This window comes from Gossypium arboreum, chromosome 11 (genome assembly GCF_025698485.1).
Source record: "Gossypium arboreum isolate Shixiya-1 chromosome 11, ASM2569848v2, whole genome shotgun sequence".
Classification (NCBI taxonomy): domain Eukaryota; kingdom Viridiplantae; phylum Streptophyta; class Magnoliopsida; order Malvales; family Malvaceae; genus Gossypium; species Gossypium arboreum.
In genome coordinates this window covers 128774647-128796361 of record NC_069080.1, presented here as the reverse complement: position 1 = coordinate 128796361, position 21715 = coordinate 128774647, and the positions used below count along the sequence as shown (strand labels likewise).

Genomic DNA, 21715 nt, shown 5'->3' with positions numbered 1-21715 from the left:
TGGATAATTTTGAGGTCGGGGTTGGTTTGGATACGGATTAGGGGTATAACAGCTTCCCATTCCCACCATGTGGGTTTCTAGTTCTTTCTTCTTCACGGGCGCTACCCTTCTTGAACTTTCTTGACCTTCCATTCTACCACTCTTAACGGCATTCTCTATAAGCTCACCGGATATTACAATATCCGCAAAGTCTTTCGTGGCACTTCCTACTAGTTTGTTATAAAACGGTGCTTTCAAAGTGTTGATGAAAAGAACGGTTATCTCCGTTTTTGTTAATGGGGGTTCCACTTGGGCTGAGACATCCCTCCATATCTGCGCATACTGTCTAAAAGTTTCTGATGGCTTTTTCTCCATCATTTGCAAAATCATTCGGTCTGGTACCATATCCGATACATGTTTGTATTGCTCACAGAATGCTGATGCCAAGTCCTTCCAAGATCGAATCCTTTCCCTACTAAGCTGGTTGTACCACCAAAGAGCCGATCCTACTAGACTATCCTGAAAAAAATGTATGAGTAGCCGGTCTTCATTCACGTAACCAGTCATTTTTCGACAAAACATGACAAGATGCGCCTTTGGACATTTCATGCCATCGTATTTTTCGAAATCAGGCACCTTGAACTTCGGAGGCAAAACTAGATCGGGCACCAAACTGAGCTCTTTGGCACTTAGTGCAAAGAAGGCTTCAGTAACCTCTATTGCTTTGAGTCTTTCCTCTAAGCTCCTATACTTCTCTTGAGCCTCATGATCGTCCGTTCTCAACCTGGCTATTTCCACTGAATTGTCCAAATCTGGAACAACTGGATTGGCAGGATTAGCCCCAGAATTTGATATGAATATTTTTTACCCTAAATGAGTATGTGGCACAGGCCGTTACTCTGGGTCTATGGGTTCTCCTTGGGTGTACCCTCTTTGTGCTGCGCGGGCGTGTGGTGGAGTGAATCTAGGGGGATGGAGCGGGTCTTGATTGTGATTAACTCTTGACCGAGATTCCTCGATGTCAGGGCTCTGCATGGGTCCTTTTCCTTTAACTAAAGCTGACATCATCTCCATCATCTTGGCCATTTGATCCTTCTGTTCGAGCGATTCTTCTCGTGATCTCACCATTAAGTCTCTCGTCTCTTGCTGTGACCTAACCAACTGCTCTTGTAATTCCTTTTGGATTCTTTCCATTCTTTCAATCCTTTCATTGAATGCGGCCTCCATTGTTCTAGTTTGCCGACTCGTTCTATACGAATGGCGTGGTTCCAGATCTGAAGTATTACAACTGCGAATTGTACGTTTTAACCTCAGCAAATGAGTACGGGATATGCCATGAATGAATGGATGCATGAATGAATGCATGAATGTCAAATGAATGTTAGTCATGAATGAATATGCAAAAATTTGGTGTTAATTTCAAGATAGCCCCTATTTAGGCATTTCCTTAATCAAAGGAGTCTATTACACAACATTTCGGTCACTCGTATAATTGACTCCTCCATTAGAAACCCGTTTTTGGTGACCAATCTCTAATCAACACCTTCCTAACAAGATGCCTTCGATGCATGATGAAAAATAGAAATACAGGCAAACGACCTTGGTTAGCGCAACACATATAAACAGAGAAAAACTGTGGAAAATCTAACAAATTAAGCTACTTGGTCCAGTGGACTCAATTCCCTTGCTTAGAAAGCACAAATGTAAAAGAAATAGAAGGTAATATGTGCTTTTCCTGTGTACTTATTTCGGTGACTACTAAACGAACGGAGGTTTGGCACGGCTCTAGCTGGATGGCTCGTATGGTTCACTATATGCGGTTTTGGTTCTAGATGGGTACTCAATAAATGCCTTGTCATCTACTAAGATTAGTCTGAGCCTCGGTCATGGCCCATCATAGGCTTACGAGATCAATTCGAGGGATTACATTTACTTATACCTATGCGGAGGGACAAGTTAACTCACGAAAGCATAAGTTATATGTAACCCAAAAGTATTCACTAGCCTGTGCGGAGGAACAAGTTAACTCACGAAGGCGTAGCGTTTACTTTCACTTAACAGGGACGGAGCCCGGGTATAGAGCTCATGTTATGCAACAAAAATGCATGTGCACGGTGTGTGGGAGAAACTTGCAAACCTTTACGTTTTATTTAAAAAAAAAAACTAAACCAAAACTAAAATCACAAACATTTAAAGCTGAAAAACAACCGGATAAAACAAGTTAGAATATATACAACACGATGCAAATGCATGATTTTTTGAAAACAAAAAATTTGAGGATCACGACTAAATGTTAATTTGAACAAGGAACTTTGAAAATTTTGACAACGCGAGCTTAATTCGACTCGACTCTCAAAAAGGGTCCCCAGTGGAGTCGCCAGCTGTAGCGACGTAAAAATTTCTGCTTTTGGTCGCTAATTAAGGCGATTATTTGAAAATTTAAACCGACTTTTGATTTTATTAGCAAAGGGAGTCGCCACCGATCCTTTTTATAGGTGTGATCGGACACCTAATAAAATTATTTTAAAACAAAAGAAGGCCAAATTTAGGTCTACGTGAAAGTCGAGAGAAAAATTGGGGTTCGGAGTCGATTCTGTGAGGAAGGTATTAGCACCTCATGACGCCCAAAATTGGTATGTCATAAACATGTGTTGACTTGATTTTCAAAATACGAGTTCAATATAATATTTAATCGTGATCCGATTGAAAAATGAGAATTTTAGTTTTCGATTTTTTTAGAAAGGGTGTCCGTTTTTTAACACAAGTATTTAATTTCACCCAACATAGCGATGAAATCGATGGCTTAATATTAAATCGGTACATTGCCTTATTTTTGAAATTAATTAAAACATGAGAAAAATATTCCTAAAGTGAGAAATTAAAAATAGATAAAGGACTTAAAAAAAAGATATCATTAATGAAAAATATTAACATGCAATACTAGAATATTAGAATACCAATAATAATGATATTTACAAAATAAAACAAATCATGTACTAATAATAAAATAGGAAAAATGATATATTTGGTAATAATAATATAAAATAATAATATGTACATAAAAATACATATATATATATATGCATATAATAAAAGTATGTAATAATAAAATAATAATATCTACAATAAAAGAAAATATTAGGAAGCGTACATAAAAAATATATACATAAAAATTTACAACAATAATATAAAATAATGATATGTACAAATATATATATATACATATGTACATAAAATACACACTAATATAATAATAGTTATAATAATACTAGCAATAGTAATAATTTGTAATAATAATATATACACAATATGGTATTTAAAATATATATATATATATATATATATATATATATATATATATATAATAGTATTTAAGAATATATACATAAGAAATATATAACTAATGGCATTAAAAATATATACATAATATATATAAAATACCTAAAAGAAAAGAAGAGGGAAAGAAGAGAGAAGGGAGGGGGGAAAGGAAATCCGGCCAAGGGGGCGGTCCTTGGTCGATCGTCGTCGCCGCATTGTCGCCACCACCACCCACGGTGGCGGGAAAAGGTAACTTTTTTTCTTAACAATATATGTATATATAAAGAAAGAAAAAAACAACACAAAAAAAAGAAAAAGATTCGAAAGAAGAGGAAAAAAGAAAAATGCAACCTTTTTATTGATGTTTCTTTTGTGTTCAAAATTTGAAGGGATTTTTGTGTTTGTCTCCTTTTTCAATCTTTGTAAAATCCCCCTCCTCCCTTACATGATTTTTGAATGGCTTTTTATAGCTATTTTTTACATGATTTTCTATTATTTCTTTTTCTATTTTGTAGGTGATGGTGGTAGACAATGAATATCAAAAATGGGAGGAAAAATGGGGCAAGTGGGAAAGTGGCTAGGTGGCTAGGGTTTCTTGGTTTTTTTTGGGGGGGTTAGGTTTTCTTTTTTTTTAGGTTAGGTTTTTTTTGGGGGGGGCTTAATGGGCTTTTGAATTGGGTTTAATATTTGGGTTTTGTAATGGGTTTGGGTAGATGTAAATGGGTCATGAGTTAAGGGTTTTAGTGGGTTTAGAGGTTTGGTTGGGTTTTGATGAAATCGGGCTCTGGCAATTTGGGCTCCTACACATGGTCCCAAGCAAAAAAGTTGATTCCACTCTCCCCATACTACTTTGTTTTATTATTAATTAAAACTACTCCCTCATACTATTTTGTTTTATTATTAATTAAAACTATTCCCCATACTATTTTGTTTTTATTATTAATTAAAACCATTCCCCATACTATTTTGTTTTTATTATTGATTAAAACCATACTTTATTTTCTCTTTTTTATCATAAAAAATCTTTCTTTTAAAAAAACAACAAAAAAGAGTTAAAACACCACCTTACCACCCTACATTCATTTTTCAAAATAAAGAGAAGGCTCTCAACTCTCTCAACCCTTCCCCTCCTCCGGTCATCGGACCGGCCATCAATGATCACGCTGGTCACAAGTTAACCGACAACAGCGCCGCAGTCCACGGTGGCGAAAAATCTTCGAGGTCTTTTTCGCTTCTCTTCTCGAGTAGAGCCCGGATTTGGGGTTAAAACAACCCAAAAAACCTTCAAAAATTAATGAGAAACACCATAAAACTCAAGAATCCATTCGGATTCTGGCCACCGATCCTTGGCGGTGGCTTCCTCGGTCGTGCACAATGTTGGAAAACCGAACACCGGTAAGTTCCTTCCCTTTTTTCCTCTTTTCTATTTTTCAAGTTTTTTTTTGTGTTAAAATATTTGTAAAATAGATAAAATGAACGAATAGAAAGAAGATCAAAAATAAAAATAAGGACAAACACCTTTTGAACTTGTTTTCTCCTTTTGATTTCTCCCAAAAATCTCTGTAATACAACCCCCTTTAATACAATCTCTTCTCTCCAAAAATCAATCGATTCTTCTTCAAAATACTATTGATCCCCTCCCCTCTGCAATCGGTTCTAGTATGGCTTTTATAGCCATTTACAAACTTTATTATATATATTTGCTATCTTTTCTTCTTCTTCTATGGCAGGCAAACGGTGGTAGAGGCATGTGCCACTTGGTAGTGGTTGGAAGTGGGTGGTTGAGGCTTGCGGCTAGGGTTTCTAATTTCTTAAAATAGGTTGTGGGCTAGGGTTTCTAAGCTTTTGGGCTTCTTTTAGGTTTTAATTTTTGGGTTGTAATTGGGTTGGTAGCTTTGTTTGTAAATGGACTTTTAATGGGCATTTTGATTTTTTTCTTTATTTTTTTCAAAATTTGGTTTATTTATTTTAAGGCCCGGCAAAATATGGGTTCTCTGATTGCCCTCTTTGCTCATTGTTGTGTTAACGAGAATAGAGCAAATACTAAAAGGCCCAATTTTGCTCGGGCTTGCCGAGTTTTGAGTTCTTCGATCTGCTTCTTCGATCTGTTCCTATAAACACAGGGATGCCAAATCGCTATCTTCAACTTGTTCCTATAAACACAGGATGCCATCTTTGAAATCTTGATCGCTTCACTTTGTAAGCACAGGAATGTCGGATCTGCTATCTTCGATCTGTTCCCTATAAGCACAGGGATGCCAAATCTACTGTTTTTCAACTTGTTCCCTATAAGCACAGGGATGCCATGCTGAAATCTTTGATCTACTTCACTATAACTTAGGAAGGCGATATCTGCTATCTTTGATCTGCCCCCCGTCTACTACAGAGACGCCAAATCTATTTCTTCAATTTATTCCCTGACGATATAGAGACGACAAATCATCTTAGATTTTCTTTCTTGTAATCACGTGAAAGCCAAATCAGCTATGTCTTCGATTTGTTCCTTGTAAACACAAGGATGCCAAACCATCTTGGATCTGCTTCAGTGAAATCATCTGAAGGCGAGATCTGCTATGTGTCTGCTCTCCATCAAAGTGAAGATGCCAAACTTCGATTCGTTCTCTGACGATACAGAGGCGACAAATCTTCTTAGATTTGCTTTCTCGTAATCACGTGAAAGCTAAATCAGCTATGTCTTCGATTTGTTCCTTGTAAACACAAGGATGCCAAACCATCTTGGATCTGCTTCAGTGAAATCATCTGAAGGCTAGATCTACTATGTGTCTGCTCTCCATCAAAGTGAAGATGCCAAACTTCGATTCGTTCTCTGACGATACAGAGACGACAAATCATCTTAGATTTGCTTTCTCATAATCACATGAAAGCCAAATCAGCTTTGTCTTCGATTTGCTCCTTGTAAACACAAGGATGCCAAACCATCTTGGATCTGCTTCAGTATAACATCTGAAGGCCAGATCTGTTATGCTACGGCCTATTACCCTACTGCTTAAGGGATTAAGGTGCATCATCCTGTAGAATGATTATGCCTGATAATTAGGATGCCATGCTCGAAGTGAGTCAAATGTTCCTAATTAAACATGTTATGATGCAAAATGTCATAAATATGACCCCTATCCTAGACGTCATCATTCATTCTTTCATTTGCCTTTCTTTTCTCAAAGCTTCATTCACGCTTTCGGCCCGTAGGCTGTACCCTTCCTCCAATGCTACGATCCGCTGAGGATGTTTGTAAAACAATCTTTTCTTAAAATTGAATCATTGATTTTGTTCATTTTCCCTTTAGACTGGATGAAAGAAATTCCTCGAGTTTCTTCATCCTTTACTTACGTGAATTTCTCGAACAATTGTCCTGTTTTAGTTTCTTGTATTGTCTTAAAATTTTAGAGTAATGCGCAAAACTTCGTTTGTAAACATATTTAGCTCATCTATCATTATTTCAATGCAACATGGAAGATGAATAAATCTTTTGGATTTGAATGAATTAAGAAGAAAGAATACAAAGGAAATTAATCTGAAGGTCTATCTTTAGGAAGGAATAGAATCTAAAGATGGAAAACAAGATAGAAGTTAGATCCTCCAGATATTACCGCTTGAGTGCCTATACACCAGCTCCATGAAGTCTTTCTTGAGTTCAAAATATGTTTAAAAGATCCCAAGTACTCTGTTGATGCCCTAGTTTGTAGCATACTTCGCTCTTTGTAACAAGATTACTGTGTACTCTTCAAAATATGAGCTGCCCTTACAGGTTTTCAACTCAAAAACCTTTTGGTCACAAGGTGCCTTTTGCGGGTTTTCACCTTGGCCTCTCCGTTTTTGATTTTTTTTTTTCAAGGCGCCCTTTGCGGGTTTTCACCTTAGATTCTCTTCTTCTTTAAACAAAGTATTTTTTAACTGAGTCCGAGTTCAGTAGATTAGGTAAACTTTTCCCATCCATTTCTGCTAAGATCAATGCACCACCGGAGAAAGCTTTCTTCACAACATACGACCCTTCCAAATTCGGCATCCATTTTCCTCTAAAATCCTTTTGAATAGGAAGGATCTTTTTCAGTACAAGGTCTCCCTCATGGAATTCTCTTGGTCGAACTTTCTTGTCATAAGCTCGCATCATTCGCTTCGATACATCGACCATGTCGAATGGCTTTTAGCCTCTTTCTTCAATCAAGTTCAACTGGTCATCTGGGATTGAATCCACTCACTTCATCTAACTTTACTTCATCAAAATTCAAGAGAAGGTATTTCTACTTCAATAGGTATCTGCTTCCATCCGTAAACTAACGAGAATGGAGTTGCCCGAGAGAGGTTACGACGGATGTTCGATAGGCCACGAGTGCAAGCGGTAACTTCTCATGCCAATCTCTATAGGTCTCGGTCATCTTCCCCACTATTTTCTTAATATTCTTGTTGGCGACTTCTACCGCCCCATTCATTTTTGGACGATAGGGGAAGAATTGTGATGCTTAATCTTGAACTGGTCGCAAACTTCTGCTATCGTTTTGTTGTTTAGGTTCAATGCATTATCGGATATGATCTTCTCAGGCATTCCATACCGACAAATGATCTCCTTCTTCAAGAATCGACTCACAGCTGACTTAGTAACATTCGCATAAGAAGTAGCCTCTACCCATTTTTTGAAGTAGTCAATTACTACAAAGATAAACCGATGTCCATTCGAAGCTCTTGGTGATATTGGTCCAATAACATCCATGCCCCACATGGAAAAGGGCCATGGAGAAGTCATAACATGCAAAGGTGAAGGTGGTACATGAATTTTATCCCCATAAATCTGGCACTTATGGCATTTCTTGGTGTAACTGATGCAATCCCCTTCCATAGTGGCCCAATAATAGCCAAACCTCATGATTTGCCTTGCCATCGTGAACCCATTTGCATACGTCCCACATACACCTTCGTGAACTTCTTCTAGAATTAACTTAGCTTCCACAGCATCGACACATCTCAAAAATACTTGGTCTTTTCGTCTTTTGTACAGGATATCTCCGTCTAAAACATAGTCGCAAGCTAACCTCCTCAAGGTTCGTTTGTCATTTTCACTAGCCTGTCCAGGGTATTTACGATCTCTCACGTATCGCAATATATCTTGATACCAGGGGTTATTGTCATTTCCTTCCCTCTCAATGTTACAACAATGAGCTGGAGCCTCGTAAACACTCATTTGAATTGGCTTTATTTCTTCTTCTTTATTTGCCTTGATCATTAAGGCCAAGGTTGCTAAAGCATCTGTCATCTGATTTTTGCCTCGTGGGAGATAATTGAAGGTGATGTTATCAAATTCCTCAAGTAACCTCAAAACTACCTTTCAATAACTAATCAATTTAGGGTCCCTTGTCTCCCATTCACCTCTAAGCTGATAAATAACCAACGCCAAATCCTCATATACTTCTAGAGTTTTTATACCTCGCTCTATAGCTGCTTGAAGTCCCATGATGCATGCTTCATATTCAGCCATATTGTTTGTGCAATCAAAGTCCAACTTGCACATAAAAGGATAATGATCGCCATTCGGAGATACCAAGACTGCCCCAATTCCATTTCCGACTGCATTAGAAGGCCCATCAAAATTGAGCCTCCAAGAAGAATTTTCAGTCATTGCTATACACATCAACTCCTCATTTGGAAAATCGAAGTTTAGTGGCTCATAATCCTCTAAAGCCCTACTAGCCAAGAAGTCCGCTACCGCACTTCCTTTTATAGCCTTCTGAATTATGTAGACTATATCAAACTCCGAAAGTAAAATTTTCCATCTCGCCATTCTCCCATTTAGAGCTGTTGACTCCATCATGTATTTCAACGGATCAAGTTTTGAGATAAGCCAAGTGGTATGGTATAGCATGTACTGTCTTAATCTCCAAGTTGTCCAAATCAGGGCACAACACAACTTTTCGATTGGTGAATATCTCATCTCACAGTCAGTGAACTTCTTACTGAGATAATAAATTGTCTTCTACTTTTTCCCTGACTCATCATGCTGGCCAAGTACACATCCCGTAGAATTACTGAACACTGATAAGTACAGTATTAATGGTTTATCTGGGCTGGGTGGAGACGATACCGAAGCATTCAACAAATACTGCTTGACCTTTTCAAAAGCATTCTAGCATTCCCCATCCCAAATACCTTGATTGTGCTTTCTGAGGAGGCGAAAGATAGGATCACATTTCTCGGTTAGTTGTGAAATGAACCGAGCAATGTAATTCAAGCTTCCTAGGAATCCTTAAACTTCTTTTTGAGTACATGGTGGAGGTAATTCTCGTATGGTTTTGACCTTGTCTAAGTCGACTTCAATTCCTTTTTCACTGACTACGAAGCCTAACAACTTTTCGGATCTGGCTCCAAAGGTACACTTTGCTGGATTGAGCTTCAACTGAAATTTTCTCAACCTTACAAACAATCTTCTCAAGACCTCAATATGCTCTTTTTCTGTACGGGACTTGGCAATCATATCATCGACGAATACCTCAATATCCTTATGTATCATGTCATGGAACAAGTTCACCATGGCCCTTTGGTACGTTGCCCCTGCATTTTTTAGTCCAAATGGCATTACTTTATAGTAAAAGGTGCCCCACAAGGTTATAAAGGTGGTTTTATCCATGTCCTCTGGGTGCATCTTTATCTGGTTGTATCCTAAGAAACCATCCATAAAAGAGAACAATGAATATCCCGCTGTGTTATCTACTAAAGTGTCAATGTGGGGTAAAGGAAAATTATCTTTTGGGCTTGCTTTGTTCAAGTCTCTGTAATCAACACACATTCGTACTTTTCCATCCTTCTTGGGGACTGGCACAATGTTAGCTACCCATTCGGAGTACTTCACTTCTTGCAAGAATCCTGCATCAAACTGTTTCTTGACTTTATCCTTTATCTTCAAAACGATATTTGGCCTCATTCTTCGCAACTTCTGTTGGACTGGCTTACAATCTTGTCTTATCGGAAGACGATGTACCACAATGTCAGTACTCAATCCAGGCATATCCTGATATGACCAGGCGAAGATATCCCTGAACTCTCGAAGCAACTCAATCAGACCATGCCTTGTGTCCATGCCAATTAGGGTTTCGATTTTCAACTCATTCCCTTCCTCTAGGGCTATATTCTCTATTGCCTCTTTCTCATGTGGCATGATTTGTTTCTCCTCCTGCTCAACCATTCTTAACAGATCAAGAGATACGTCACAATCCTGAACATTTTTAAAATCCTGAGGTTCCTCTAAACACATGTCTTGCTCGCCAGAGAAATTAGGAGCTGTAGTATCAGCGCTCATATCATTGATATCTAGGGACCTGTGGGGGTATGAAAGAATATACAAAGAATGAATGAATCAAAGAGTGATTGTTTATGCGCTATGAATAAAAGAATAAGAATTGCTAAAATTTGAAGGAATATTGGTCGATAAAAATAGAACGATACTCGTTTAAATTGATAAAAAGCTATGTTTTATTTAAATAATTATAGATGAACATAAGCCTATTTCACGAATATAATCTTACTACTCCTAGGCCCTAGAGTAACAGACATGTTTTGAGAATTACTCTGAAAATTCCTAAAGACTACAGGAAGGTCTTCCGCAGTCCAATTATTCAGAGAGCTCCCCGGTTCGTAAGGGCGAATGCTCTCGAGGCTTCCTTGCTCCGATTCTTCATTGTGCACAACATTAACTTGATGGCTTTCCTTTATCAGCAGTCCTCCTGATTTGAAGGATTTAGATATAGGTGGGAATGTTATCGGTTCCCACTCCACTTCTCTTCCATTCAAATGCGCCTTTCTTCTCGCTTGGCGTTTCTCTATTTCCTGCCTTATGTGCTTGTGGTCTGGCTTGAAGCCCAAGCCAAAGTGGTCCTTCTTCTCAATCAGTTTTGGGATTAGAACCCCTCCTTGCAACTGTCTTCCTAACCCTTTTCTCGGCAATGCTCCTTTCCCCATCATCATTTGTAGAGCCATCCTTGTAGCTTTAGACATTTTGGGTATCGGCACTTTGCTTCCTTCCAAAATGAAGGTGGCATTAATGACCTCTAAAGAGCAGCAAGAACATTCAATAGCCTCTTCATTTGCCTCAACATAAGGGGCCTTGCTGGTAACTGTCGCTATGATGTCCTCTTTCGCATTGATGGTTATTAAGCGACCATCTGTCACTAACTTTAATTTTTGGTGCAATGAAGAGGGCACCGCTCCTGCCGAGTGTATCCATGGTCTCCCCAATAAACAATTGTAGGAGGTCTTGATATCCATTACTAGGAAATCAACTTTATACGTATTTAGCCCAATCTCCAGAGGGATGTCAATTCGTCCCATTACTTTTCTTTCAGTTCCATCAAAGGCTCTTACCACATTATGACATATTTTTATATGCAAACTGTCAATGGGCAATCTGTTCAGGGTGGATAGCGACAGGACATTCAAAGCAGACCCATTATCCACGAGTACACTTAGAAGTGTGTATTCCTTTGCACCGAGTAGTGATGTGTAGGGATTTGGTTGACCCTATGCCCTCAGGTGGAATTTCATCATTATTAAAATAAATGAAATTGTCAGCACTAATGTTGTTTACTAATCGGTCTAGCTTGTTAACGGATATGTCATGGGTAACATATGTTTTGTTAAGCACCTTTAACAACGCATCTCGATGCACCTTAGAATTCAAGAGTAGGGTTAACATTAATATACGCGCCGGCTGCTTGTGCAACAGCTCGACCATGCTATACTCGCTATGTTTCAGGAATTTTAGGAACTCCTTAGCCTCTTCCTCCTTTACTGGCTCATTGATGAGTACTTTAGTCTCCTTCTCCCTTTCAGCCTCAACATCTTTCGTCTTTGAGGGCTCTACTATGATATTCCCCCCGTCATAACGTTTCCCACTTTGTGTATGAGAACCTTTATTTTGCATGCCCCTGGATGCGCTAGCTATACTCTCCCCCTCAGGTATTGTTATATTGCAGTCATAGCTCCATGGCACCCTCCTGTCATCCTTATAAGGGAAAGGATTGGGTTTACGGATGACTATTTTGGGCCTAGTTTGCGACCCCTCCTCATTATTCCCTGGCAAAGAAATAATAATTCTCGGTTGGTTGGTTCTTTGACTTAATTCTCCAGCACACATATTTGTCTTTCATAAGAACTACCTTCAGAAACCTGCAACTCTTTGTTAACTATAAGGCCTTGTACCATGACCTTGAACTTTTCACAATTTTGGATCATATGACCCACTTCCCCATGGAACTCACAATGGTTCTCTATTCCTTCTCCTCCTTTTCTAGAGGTCAGTATACCTCTCTTCACCATCTCCTCCCATATTACCTTCATAGGTGTCTTCACCTCAGCAATGTCTTCCTTGATTTTTCTTTTCTTTGTTTCATCAATGGCATTCACTCCTTGATTGCCATGATCCTGTAATAGATTTTCGGCATTAGGGGTACTGTCAAATTTCACAACCCCCATCTTGGTAAGCCTCTCCACGGCCTTCTTGAATCTTGTGCAGTTTTCAATCGAATGCCCCGGTATTCCCACATGATATTCGCACTTAGCATTTGCATCATACCATCTAGGGTACGGTGGCTGTAGTGGTTTCAAGTGAAATGGAGCAATGGCATGTGCATCATACAAGCTTTGATAAAGCTCACGATAAGTCACAAGGATAGGCGTAAATTGCATTCTTTCCGAATTCTGTCTTATGCCCGATTCCTGTCTTTGGGTATTTTGTTGTTCGACCATAGCTGCTTTGGGTTGACCAACTGTGATTGCCCTCGAGTTGAGACTATTCACCTCATTGTCCTTTTCCTTGGGGCCGATCTTTTAGCCACTTCCCCCTCAATTTTACCGCCTCTCATGGCATTCTCAATCATCTCACCCGCCATAACTATATCCGCGAAACTTTTTGTGGTACTTCCAATCATATGTGTGATGAATGGAGCCTTCAAAGTATTAATAAATAACATGGTGGTTTCCTTTTCTAACAATGGTGGTTGTACTTGCATTGCCACCTCCCTCCATCATTGTGCATATTGCCTAAAACTTTCATTAGGTTTTTTCTCCATGTTTTGAAGTGTGATCCTATCTGGCGTCATATCAGTCACATGGTTATACTGTTGCATGAAAGCCTGTGCAAGATCTCTCCATGAACTGATTCTTGCACGGCTCAACTGATTGTACAACCTAACGCCGCTCCCACTAGGCTGTCTTGAAAACAATGGATCAATAGTTGATCGTTGTTCACATAACCAGTCATTCTTCTACAAAACATTGTTATGTGTGCCTCTAGGAAAGTACTCACATTGTACTTTTCAAACTCTGGCATCTTAAATTTATGAGGAAGCACCAAATTTGGAACCAAACTTAAGTCTTTGGCATCAATCCCATGATGATTGCCAGCGCCTTCTAAAACCCTAAACTTCTCCTCTAACCACCTGTAACGATCTTCCAATTGTTTTGAGGATTCAGTGGCCATTCTTTCCTTCTCTATTAAATTCAGATCAGGAGTAATAGGGTTGATCGAGCTATCACCCAAATTATTTCTCAACCCAGATGGGAAATTTATGGGGATTCTAGCATCCACTGGCACATATTGAGGACTTACTAAGGTAGATGGCCTTTTAGGAGGTGCTTTGGTTTGCAGGAGCACATGAGGCAGAGTAAAACCCAGAGGAGGACCTTCATTATCCTCTTCAGTGATCGCCATGGGAGCTTTTCCTTTATCAGTGGCTCTTAGCAACTGAGCCATTTCAACCATCATGTTTCTCTGAGCCTCTAGCATCTGCTCCCTCATTTTATTCTGTATTTTGGCCAACTGCTTTTGCATTTGATCTTGCATATCTTTTTGTATTTGCTCAAACCTTTGATCCATGTTCTTAGTTTTAGTACGAGTGCCGTAAGGATGTGTGATTTCCAGATTTTCTTTTCTACCTCTCTGGAAAGTAAACTTTAACTAATCAGGGTCTTTCTATAACTTTGAATGCAAATGATGTGATGAAATGTTATGAGATGCAAATGCATGAATGCAAAAAGAATATCGATTCTGGTTCAACTTCATTTAGAAAATTTTATTTAGAAAAAGAATATCTTTACATATAAGAGGATTACAAATACGATTTCGCCCTAAGGCCCAAAGCTTTAACTCTATCTAATAAAAGGGCTAACTTTCATCCTACATCCGACGATGATGAATACATCAGACTCAATACGTCAGCTCGAATTGCCAAGTCTTGTACATACTCAGCAACCTCTCGAATCTGAGCTATGGCTTTACCAATGACATGATCCCTTTTTCTGACCTGTTCTTTAGCCTGATGTAGCTCTCCCCTCAGATAATCCTCTTGCACCTTGAGCTGCTCAACCCGGAGTTCATCGTCATGCAATGCCACCTCCAAATCTTCAACCTTGTTTATTAGCTCCTTTAACTCGACCGTAGAATTATGGTTTTGGTGCCAACGCAGGGATTTTCCAAGTTCCATTACCTTGGTCTTCAATCCTTTATTCTCCTCCTCTAATGCCAAATTCTGCCCCTACATTTCTTGGAATTTCCTCTCCCAGTACTCGGCTCTATCCTTTTCTTCTTGAACCTTCTTCTGCCACTGATTCGAAGATCTTCCTACTCTCGCCCTCCTCAAGGCTACTTGTGCCCTTTTGTAATGCTCCCTTAGATCATCTCGATCTTCCTCAATCTTCCTTTTTTCTTTCCTCTCTTTCTCGACTTTCATCTTTTGAACATCAACGTCCAAACTCAAGTACATCTTTTCTTATTCGAGCTTTGCTATCCTCATCTCGAACTCCAAGCTTTGTCTCTCAAACTCCTGTTTCATAATTTCTAACTCTGAGGGCCTTACTTGCAAATATTCCTTCATTGGTCGAGCTCCTTCCATACTTGGTTTAGGGATATTATCATTAACTCTTCTACCTCTCCATTCTATGTATTCTGGTGTTGTAGCGGGGCTAATAGCTTTTCCTCTCAATCGACAAGTCTTCTTCCAAGCACTAGAAACTTCACTAACCCTCCTCTTGTAATCGGCTCCTCTATATACAAACTCACTTTGAGCCAACCCCTGAGTTGCTGGTATGAACTGTCTCAATCCATGCTGCCTCAGTACGAGAAAAGGGGCATAGCCAATGGCACCCCAAATCCCCAATAAGGGTACCCAATCAAAACTACCGCATCGGTAAAGAACCTCACCAGGCATCATCCACGGAGCCCTCTACTCGACATCTTTCATTGAAGGTTACAAGTAACGCTATCAATTCTCTTCGAACGTCAACTCTCCCAGTTGAAGCTACTATATCTTTCAACGGTGAATAATCCTCAAAGTAAACTCGACAAACCACCCTATCTATCAACCGGAAATGACTGTAAAACCAAGCCAAAAGTAACTGAGCACACGCGATAAACACCGCCAAAGACCACCCTCCTACATGCACCTAAAGACCTAAATGTTTCCGCTAAAATTGCGGGGATGTAGTGACCTTTTCTTGAGTCGATGAAAAAGATCTGTGGTTGCCTCATCCACATATCCCAAAGCCCTAGAGAAGACCATCAATCCATATAAACTTAGTGCAAAAACATCTATTTCTTTGTCTCATCAGGGTGTGTCAAAATCAAATCTTTCAAAGTAACCCACGAAATGCACTTGCACTCACCCTTTTCTTTAATTTGGGCCGTGGCCCACTGCTCGCTCATCCCCGTAATAATCATCAATTCCTTCCAAAAGGTAGGGACACAAGGAGCTCGGGAATAGATCCTATCATTCTGAAACCGGGGACAACGAAGTAAAGCAGTGTACTCTTCCACAATAGGTACCATGTCTACTTCCCCAAAAGTGAAGCAACCGTACGTTGGGTTCCAAAACTGAGCAAGGGCTCTGAATAAGTGTTCGTCTATCTGAACATCAAGTAAGTAAGGTAAGTCTCCATAGTTACCGTAGAATAATTGCTTAGTCTCTTTGCCCCACTGATCCCAAATTTCCTTAAGCTCTTGGAGATTATTCTGTGTGACACTTATACGAGTATAATCTGGCAACTCCGACACATATCCTATAGCTATACTGTCTCTCTTTTCTAGTTGAGTTTGCTCCGACCATCTGTGGACGTTAACGTTGCCTTCCACTTTATCAAGAAGTCCGTTCTCCATAATAAAACTTCCTAATTTAGAAACTGACCATGAACTAATATCTTTGTAAATGCAAAATGACATGCAAGCAAAAGAAAAGAGATAGTCAGTATCACATAATATCAATAAATTTCAACGATAACTTATAAGGGTAATGTCTAAGTTGGGCTTATACGATCCTTCGACATGGGGTTAGTTCTAAAGTTTGAGGTACCCGAACCAGCAGATTCCTCGATCCTCACCCATTATAGGCTCATTTGAATTGAGTTCAGTTTAGGGGAATACATTTCCCTATGGCTACACGGAGATGAAAAACTCACGAAACCATAGGTATGGATGTATCCCGAAAGTGATCCACTATCCTGCACGGAGGCGAAAACCTTACGAAGGCGTAGCTTCTCACTCCCACTTAAGGGTGTGACCACAACGGTCGTGCAAAATGCAATGCGATCAAAATATAGCATGTAATAATACAAACACATGTAATGCAAAGAGGATTAAATTTTAAAATTTTTAATTTCCGACATTAAGATAAGAGATAATCAATTACATGGCCTGACTCTCTTATTACTTTCCCCAGTGGAGTTGCCAAGCTGTCGAAACCATTTTCAAATCGAGTTTTGGAAAATGGGAATCGATTTTAAAAAATGAAAACGGGAGTCGCCACCAATCTTTTTAGGTGTGATTGGATCACCTTTAAAACATTTTGTTTTAAAATCATTAGTTTTGGTCCACAAAATAAAAGAATGGGTTCGGGAGTCGGTTACATACGAGGAAGGATTAGCACCCTCGTAACACCCAAAAATTGGTACCTAATTGATTATCAAATGGCTTTAATGTCGAAAGAAAAAAAAATTTAAGATGTAGTCCTCTTTAAAATATTTTAACTTTGAAAATTGGGATTCACTAGCGTCAAAGTATTGACATTAAGTTATCCCTTTTTTGAAATTCCTATCTCGAAACAGCAAAACGCTATATCCAATAAGTTAGGACATACTGCTTTGAAATTCCAAGATAGTGGCTTGCATTTAGAAAACCTCTAAAAAACTTAGAAGGGTATTTAATTATTCAATTCAACGAGAAAAGTGGCAACCCAATAAGTTAGGGCACTACTTTCTCGAAATTTCAAACACCAAGCATTGCCTTATTTGCAAAAATCTTATTTCGAGGTAACAAATAAATGAATAAAACGAATAAAAAATAATAACAAATAAGCTAGGAAATATTCGAGATTAAAAAACTAGTAATAAATAAACAATCATTATGTAAGACTAAAGAATGATAGTATAGTGAAGATAATAATAATATTAATAGTAATAATACAAATAAAAATTTTGGAATGATGTGTGAAATTATATATATGTATGATATATAGATAAGTAAACAATATATATAGTGAGTGAAGACTAAAAGGTAAAACAAGTGTATTTAAAGAGTAATGGGTAAAAATATAATAATAGTGTAATAGTAGTAATAACGTAATAGTATTAGAAATATACGATATATAATATTGAAGGTAAATACATAATATATACATATTAGAAATAATCATAATATTAGAAACAACTATTAATAATACTACATAAATAGATATATAGTAGTAGCATATACATGATATAGTTAAAAAATATATAAAGTAAGATAATATGGGAAATAGAAAAATATATAAACGATATAATATTAGGGCATATGCAAAACAATAAAAATACAATATTAAAAGATACATATATAATGTATACATAATATAATATTAAAATATTTACATGGTATATACATGATAATGTAAAAATAAACTATTAGTAATATTATAAATATATACATATAGTAGTAATAATAATATAAAGCTATTTCATATAAACAGTATACACGTGAAAAAAAAAGAAAAGAGAAAATAATAATTACAAAAGTATGAAGTCAAAATAATATGTAGAAACATGTTTATTCTAAAAGAATAACTGAAACTTAATTGAGAGAAGAAAAAATCCAAGAGATAACTTACAAGTAAAACAAATTATTGAAACAGAATTTTGGGCTAAAATTAATTGCGTATAAATGTCCGAGATCTAAAATTAAAAATGCCCCAAATCTTAAAATACCGCGCAAAGGGGGCAAATTGAAATAGCACACAGACTGCAGGGCTAATTTAAAATAATATAAAACTTAAATATGGCCCGATTGAAGGCTAGCACAAAGGAGGGGACCAATTGTGCAAATTACCCTATTAAAGGTAACATGCATGGTCCCAAGCAAAAAAGTTGATTCCACTCCCCCCATGCTACTTTGTTTTATTATTAATTAAAACTACTCCCCCATACTATTTTGTTTTATTATTAATTAAAACTATTCCCCCATACTATTTTGTTTTTATTATTAATTAAAACCATTCCCCCATACTATTTTGTTTTTATTATTAATTAAAACCATACTTTATTTTCTCTTTTTTTTTATCATAAAAAAATCTTTTTTTAAAAAAAAACAACAAAAAAAAGAGTTAAAACACCACCTTACCACCCTACATTCATTTTTCAAAATAAAGAGAAGGCTCTCAACTCTCTCAACCCTTCCCCTCCTCCGGTCATCGGACCGGCCATCAACAGTCACGCCGGTCACAGGCCACCGACCACCGACGGTGGTGCCGCCGTCCACGGTGGGCGAAAAATCTTCCGAGGCCCTTTTTCGCTTCTCTTCTTGAGTAGAGCCCGGATTTGGGGTTAAAACAACCCAAACAACCTTCAAAAATTAATGAGAAACACAATAAAACTCAAGAATCCATTCGGATTAAGGCCACCGATCCTTGGCGGTGGCTTCCTCGGTCGTCCACAATGTTGGAAAACCGAACACCGGTAAGTTCCTTCCCTCTTTTCCTCTTTTCTATATTTCAAGTTTTTTTTTGTGTTAAAATATTTGTAAAATAGATAAAATGAACGAATAGGAAGAAGATCAAAAATAAAAATAAGGACAAACACCTTTTGAACTTGTTTTCTCCTTTTGATTTCTCCCGAAAATCTCTGTAATACAACCCTCCTTAATACAATCTCTTCTCTCCAAAAATCAATCGATTCTTCTTCAAAATACCATTGATCCCCTCCCCTCTACAATCGGTTCTAGTATGGCTTTTATAGCCATTTACAAACTTTATTATATATATTTGCTATCTTTTCTTCTTCTTGTATGGTAGGCAAACGGTGGTGGAGGCATGTGCCACTTGGTAGTGGTTGGAAGTGGGTGGTTGAGGCTTACGGCTAGGGTTTCTAATTTCTGAAAATAGGTTGTGGGCTAGGGTTTCTAAGCTTTTGGGCTTCTTTTAGGTTTTAATTTTTGGGTTGTAATTGGGTTGGTAGCTTTGTTTGTAAATGGACTTTTAATGGGCATTTTGATTTTTTCTTTATTTTTTTTTTCAAAATTTGGTTTATTTATTTTAAGGCCTGGGCAAAATATGGGTTCTACAAAAGTATTTACTATAAGTTAACCTTTTTAGAAATCCCTATCTCGAAACATCAAAATGCTACATCCAGTAAGTTAGGACATATCACTTTGCGGTTCCAAGACAGTTACTTATATTTTGAAAACTCTTAAAAAACTTAGAAGGGTGCTTGACTATTCGGACTTAACGAGAAAAGTTGCAACCCAATAAGTTAGGGCACTACTTTCCGAAATTTCCAAAACACCAAGCATTGCCTTTATATTTTTTAAAAATTTTGGAGCCTTATCTTTTTAAAGATGACGTATGGAGAATTGTATTACATCATAATAATATATTATTGTAGGAGGTGAATAATACGTGCATTTAAACAAAAATGAAGGCAATGATAAAAAGATCGTGTATTAGATACATACATATAAAATAATTCCTATAAACCAAATATTAACAATATGCGTACAAAGATATACATAACATGTATGAAGAATGATTAAACATACAAAGTAATATAATTAAATAATGCATGATATATAAGAGAGAAATAATTAGATAATGTATGACATACAAATAGAAGAAATATAATATCAATGTGCATGTTTACAAAATATAACATATAATAATAAAAATAACAAAAATATTTAACACATACATGTTACATGCAATAAAAAAATCTGCAAAAGAACTAATAAAAAAATAAAATGGTTGATTGCTTACAAAATTTACATATAATTAAAAATAAGACATTTCATAACAATTTTAAAAATAGTATTCAATATATAATATATAATATATAATAACAAGGATATTTACAAAAGAATAATAATTATATGGTAATATATTGGTTTATAAAGTATGTAAGAATTAGTAATAAAACAATATTAATTTAAAACGAAATAATATATAATAAATAAATAAATAATTAATAATGAGATGCGTATACAATATGAGTTAAAATATGATTTAATAATAATAATTCACAAATTTTAAATAATATATACATGATATAAATATGATTGGTAATATCGATATACATAACATATATATAAAAAAATAAAAAATATTATATAATAGAATGTAATATAAATATTGTAGCGACGTAAAAATTTCTCTTCGATCGCTAATTGAGGCGATTATTTGAAAATTTAAAATCGACTTTCGATTTTATTAAAAAGGAGTCGCCACCGATCTTTTTCTAGGTGTGACCGGACACCTAATAAATCATCCTTTTAGAAAAGAAAACTTATTCTTGCACAAAATGAAGGCGAATTTAGTCTCGTCAAAAGCCGAGTAACGTTGGGTTCGAGTCGATTCTGCCATGAGGAAGGTATTAGCACCCTCGCGACGCCCAAAATTGGTATCTTATTAAACATGTGTTGTCTTGATTTTTAAAATACGAATTCAATTTGACATTTAAGTGTGATCCGATTGAAGGAAATGAGAAGTTGTAAGTTTTGGTTTTTAGAAGAATATCCCATTTTAACACGAGCCGACTAACATCACCCAACATAGCGATGAAATCAATGACTTAATGTTAAAATCGGTACATTGCCTTATTCTTAAAGTTAAAATGTAAAAAGTTTCTAAAATGATAGTAAAAAAATCTAAGAATATTATTGTAAAAATGTGAATAGTGATGTGAATAATATAAAATATTAAAATATCAAAATATTAGAATAATAATAATTAATATTGACAAATAAAAAATAAAATACAAATAAAAGGTGTACATAATATATATATATATATATATTAGAAATAACAATGATGTTTAAAAATAATACTATTAATAATACTACATAAATATGTACATATATAAAAAATAAATACGATATAATATTAAAAATATGTACATAATATAGTGTAAAAAT

At 36.7% G+C, this 21715-nt stretch overlaps 1 protein-coding gene across 1 annotated transcript in view; it reads right to left on the bottom strand.

Moving 5' to 3' along the window:
• Positions 1–19552, bottom strand: part of LOC128283968 (uncharacterized) — a 36945-nt gene extending 17393 nt beyond the window's left edge. Inside the window, 7 exon segments of the mRNA XM_053021401.1 lie at positions 112–627; positions 11942–12372; positions 12456–12615; positions 13907–14101; positions 14601–14705; positions 18935–19156; positions 19502–19552. Coding sequence (XP_052877361.1) covers positions 112–627; positions 11942–12372; positions 12456–12615; positions 13907–14101; positions 14601–14705; positions 18935–19156; positions 19502–19552 — 1680 coding nt within the window.
• Between the last annotated feature and the right edge of the window lie 2163 nt (positions 19553–21715).